The 4,787-nt window shown below is 60.3% G+C and overlaps 2 protein-coding genes across 2 annotated transcripts; one reads left to right on the top strand and one right to left on the bottom strand.

Annotated features, from left to right (window-relative positions):
* Window positions 1-936: 936 nt before the first annotated feature.
* Window positions 937-3,375, bottom strand: ETH_00018335 (uncharacterized protein; the record flags this gene model as incomplete). The annotated part of the gene is made up of 1 exon (XM_013380684.1): window positions 937-3,375. The coding sequence occupies one exon, from the start codon at window positions 3,373-3,375 to the stop codon at window positions 937-939; it is 2,439 nt and encodes an 812-aa protein (XP_013236138.1).
* Window positions 3,376-4,450: 1,075 nt separating this feature from the next.
* Window positions 4,451-4,771, top strand: ETH_00018330 (uncharacterized protein; the record flags this gene model as incomplete). The annotated part of the gene is made up of 1 exon (XM_013380683.1): window positions 4,451-4,771. The coding sequence occupies one exon, from the start codon at window positions 4,451-4,453 to the stop codon at window positions 4,769-4,771; it is 321 nt and encodes a 106-aa protein (XP_013236137.1).
* Window positions 4,772-4,787: the final 16 nt, after the last annotated feature.

The raw sequence follows: 4,787 nt of genomic DNA, 5'->3' as shown, positions 1-4,787 counted from the left end.
TCCCGCAGCAGCAGCAGCAGCAGCAGCAGCAGCACCAGCAACACCAACACCAACCCCCCCGAGCAACACCCACCCGGACCCACACTTGGCTCCCTTTGCTGCTGCTGCTGCTGTTGCTGCTGCTGCTGCTATAGCCAGCAGCAGAAATTATTGTTTAAAAACGTCTTATGGAATTTCATGACACGAATTCAAGTCCCTTTCCGCCCAACTCTTCGTTGCTATTGGTGTTGTTGCTGCTGCCGCTTCGCTGCTGCTGCTGCTGCTGCTGCTGTGTGTACAGCTGGACACTGCCGCTAGGCGAAACCAGCCCTCATACCAACCCGCATAGAAGCCTGGTCTAGGGGAGCTGCAATTTTTGTCGTTGCTGCTGCTGCTGCTGCTGTGCTGCTGCTGCACTGGTCGTTGCCGCTGCAGCGCCTGGGAGCACTGAGAGCAGCCTTCCTTGCTGTTGCTGCGGGGCCCACAGCTGGCCTGGCTGCAGCCGTTGCTGCTGCGCCAGCAGCAGCAGCAGCAGCTGTCGTTGCTACCGCAGCATTAGTGGCTGCTGCTGGACTTGCAAGTGCTTCTGGTGCAGCAGCTGCTGCAGCAGCTGCTGCAGCAACTGGTGCAGCAGCTGCTGCTCGCGTCTCTGTCTCCCTGACTCTCCGCAGCATGAGAGGCGCGCTGCCGCAGATACCTCTAGAGCTGCAGCAGCTACACAGCGCAGCAGCAGCCGCTGCCGCTGCTGCTCCTACTGTTACTACTCTGCTTCTTTATGCAGCAGTTGCTCCTGAACTGCTGCTGCAGCAGCTGCTGCTGCAGCAACTACAGCGCACAAAAGTTAAACCCTCAGCAACAATCTGCAAGGCTTGTACATACACCTCAAACAAAAAGCTTTTCCCTGCAGCAGCACAGCAGCAGCATGCTGCTGCTGCTGTTGCTGCTGCTTCCGCCTAATCAGTCGCTATCAGATATGCAAACGCTGGGCACGCTTAGTCTGCTGCTGCTGCTGCTGCGGTGGCGGTGCCGCGCAGCAGCAGCAGCAGCAGCTCTGGCTTCACTGCGTGTTGGAGTGGACTTCACTAGTGCAGCAGCAGCACTTGCTGCTGCCTTTTTGCTGTCAATCTGCTGACGCAGCTGCTGCTGCCGCACAGGCTGCTGCAGCAGATCCTCAGATGCTGCTGTTGCTGCTGTTGTTGCTGTGGGGACCCAGCTGCTAGCTGCGCTGCTGGCTTCGCTTGAAGGAGACAGCAGCAGCAGCTGCTGTCTCTGGTGCTGCTGCTGCTGCAGTTGGCGCTTGTGGCTGCTGCTTCCCTTCGCGCCGCGAGCCGCCGAGACCCCTGCAGCAGCATTTGCAGCAGCAGCAGACTGTTGCTGCAGTAGCAGCAGCTGCTGCTTCTGCTGCTTGTGCTCAGTCACAAAGTACAGCAGCGCTGCCTGCAGCTGTGCGTTTTCTTCTTGGGCAGTCTGTTGCAGCTGCTGCAGCTGCTGCAGCTGCTGCAGCATTTGCTGCTGCCGCCCCTGCAACAATTCTACTTGTTGCTTCAGCTTTTCCGTCTTCTGCTGTTGTTGCTGTATCAGCTGGCGTTGCTGCTGCAGCAGCTCGTGCTGCTGCTGCAGCTGCTGGCGCTGCTGCTGAAGCTGCTGCTGCAACTCTGTCTGGCGAAGCCCCAGATGATCCACATGCAGCAGCGCTTGGGGCTGCTGCTGCTGCGCTAGCTGTTGCTGCAGCAGCTGCCGCTGGTCCTGTTGCTGGAGCTGCTGCTGCTGCTGCTCTTGTTGCTGTTGCTGCAGCAGCAACTGCCGCGATTCGCCCTGCTGCTGCTGCACTGCACCCACAAGCCCAAAACCACGTGGGGATCCCCGTGGTGCGTCAGCTGCAAATGCTGCTGCTGCTGCAGTTGCTGCTGCTGCAGTTGCTGCTGCTGCAGTTGCTGGTGCTGCAGTTGCTGCTGCTGCAGTTGCTGCTGCTGGTGCTCCAGGCTCTGCTGCTGCTGCTGCAGGTGCAGCTGCGGCTGCAGGCACTGTTGCTGCTGCGGGCCTTACTCCTTCTGCAGGTCCTGTCGCTGCAGCAGGCATTGCTGCTGCTGCTGCTGCTGCATGCGGTGCTGTACGGGTGTTGCGCAGCCGCTGCAGCAAAAAGCCCAGCTGCTGCTTCAGCTGCATGGCATCAGCAGCAAATTCTGGCAGCAGTTTACAAGCTTCGCATGCTGCATCACTGCAGGTCTGTGAGGGCAGCAGCAGGTGCTGCTCTTGCTGCTGCTGCTGCTCTTGCTGCTGCTGCTCTGGGCCACCGTGCCCTGACGCGTGAGCTTGCCTCTGCTGTTGCTGCTGCTGCTGCTGCAGCAGCTGCAGCTGATTGAGCTCGGCTTCAAGACTCGCTAGCTGCGGCTGCAGCTGCCGCAGCGGCGAATACTCCTCAGTTTGCTGCTGCTCCTGCTGCAGCAGCTCAGCAACCCTGTGCTGCTGCTGCTGCTGCTGCCATTCTCTTGGCTCCGCATCTGTTCCCTCTGGCTCCGCATACGGCAGCAGCAGCGAGGGCTGCCCATGCCGCAGCGCTTGCTGCTGCTGCTGCTGCTGAAGTGTGTGACGATGCTGCTGCAGCTGCTGCTGGGCCTGCTGCTGCGGTGGCTGATGCCGCAGTGGGGCCACTAGAGAAGGCACACAGCAAGGAGTCACTGCGTCAGCAGCAGCAGCAGCAGCAGTGCAGCCTACAGCAGCAGCAGCTGCAGCAGCAGCAGCAGCAGCAGCAGCGGGAGGAGCAGCAGCAGCAGCGGGAGCAGCGGGAGGGTGGTGCTTCACGTGCATATCTGAGGGACACCTGCTGCTGCTGCTGCCAGAGGGCGCAAGAAGAGTCGGCAGCCACGTGCTGCTGGCGCTGCTGCGGCGGCTGCTGCTGCTACTGCAGCTGGCGCGGCGCTGCAGCGCCTGGCCTGCTGCAACAGAAGCAGCAGCAGCAGCTGCTGCTGCTGCAGGAGCGTCGCTGCTGCTGGAGGCAGAAGACCCTGCAGAAAGTCTCGCGCGCACACGATGTGTGTACTCTGCTGCTGTTGCTGCTGCTTCAATTGCTGCTTGCTCAGCAGCTCCTGGAGTAATGCCGGCGCTGGGTGCAGCAGCAGCAGCTGCCACAGCAGCAGCAGCAGCAGCAACTGCTGCTGCTGCTGCATCCTGAAGAGGAGCCACGCGAGACTCGACGGGGATCCCCAGGCTCACAGCTGCTCGCGAGAGGAGGGACTGCTGCTGCTGCTGCAGATGCTTTTGCTGCAGCAGCTGCTGCTGCAGCAGCTGCTGGTGTTGTAGCAGCAGCATCTGCTGCTGCTGCTGCGTCTCGTCGTCAGAAGGCCTTCGTGCTCTGCGTGCCTGTAAGGCCAAAGAAACTTGCTGCTGGTTCCGCATTGTTGTTCCTGCTGTTGCAGCATCAGCAGCAGGTGCTGCTGCTGCACCTTCACCTAGCTGTGGCAGCTGCACCTGGCCACCAGGGCAAGCAGCAACTTCTGCGGCAGGCTGATCTGCTGCTGCTGCTCCTTCCTCTTATTTCTGGTCACTTCAGCGCTTCTAGGTAGTGCTGCTGCTGCAGCAAGACCACACCAGCAGCAGCAGCAGCAGCAGCAGAGTGCTGCTGCTCCTTTAAAGGGCTTCGGCAGTACGCTTGTGGCAGGAAAAACTCAAAACACCCAAGAGGCCTACTGTTTCTGCTGCTACTGTTGCTGCTGGACACGGGGGCCCCTGGAGCAGCAGGAGCAGCAGCAGCAGCAACTGCTGTTGCTGTGCAGGCAAAATTGCACAACCCGGTTTCCGGGTGTACGTACACCTCAAAGGATGTAGCAAATGCAGCAGATCCAATTTAACTGCAGCAGCAAAAGAGAAAACTGCAGCAGAGGCAGCAGCCCCTGGGGCCCCCAGTGCCGCGAATGCCCTGCGCAAAGTTGCAGCAGTGGCAGCAGCAGCAGCGACTGCTGCTGCTGCTGCTGCTGCACTGAAATTTTCTCTTTTTCTTTGTTTATTAACTTTAATTTTGCCGTAACACAAACCGCAATATCATTCAGAGCTTCCCGCGGGGGCTGAGCCGACAGCTGCTGCTGCTGTTGCTGCTGCTGCTGCTGCTGCTGCTGTTGTAATGGGCAGCAGCAGCAGCAGCAACACCGAGAGCCGCAACAACAGCTTGGTGTAAGGAGCCCTGTGCTTACCTAGGAGCAGCATCACTGTCATCCCCGCCGCTTTAGCGGGAGACACGGGGAGCTGCTGCTGCTGCTGCAGCAGCAGCAGCAAATGTTACAACAGCAGCAGCAGCATGAGAGATGAGGCGCCGAGCTGCTCCTTTCCGGGGTAGGTTGTTGTGAGCCTGCAGCAGAAGCAGCCAGAGCAACAGCAGCAGCAGCACTGGCCACAACAACAGCAGCACCTGCAGCAGCAGCCCAGGAGTCCAGACGGGCCACCGTCAGCAGCAGCAGCAGCAGCAGCAGCAGCAGCAATGCTGCAGGGCCCCGGTCTGAGGGCCCCTGCTTCCGCAGGGGGCCCCCAGCCTGTCTGGAGAGAAGCTGTAGACACAGTGCTGCCTGTTGCGTTGGAAGAGGAGGCTGGCCCCACAGCAGCAGCAGCAGCAGCAGCAGCAGCAGCAGCGCAGAGCAGCAGCAGCAGCGGCGGCGGCGGGCGCTGCAGCTTCTGCTGCGCTGCTCTCGGCTGGGGCGCAGTCTCCGGCTTGCTTCTGCTGCTGATGTGTGCATGTTTGCTGCTGCACTTCGCCGTCTCTGTGGCGGGCCAGGAAGGTGAGAAACAGCAGCTCTCAAAATAATTAAAAACTAAATATA

The sequence above is a fragment of the Eimeria tenella genome, genomic scaffold, assembly GCF_000499545.2.
Source record: "Eimeria tenella Houghton genomic scaffold, Eth_scaff804, whole genome shotgun sequence".
Taxonomy (NCBI): domain Eukaryota; phylum Apicomplexa; class Conoidasida; order Eucoccidiorida; family Eimeriidae; genus Eimeria; species Eimeria tenella.
Note: the sequence above shows the minus strand (reverse complement) of the source record. Positions and strands in the feature narration are given on the sequence as shown.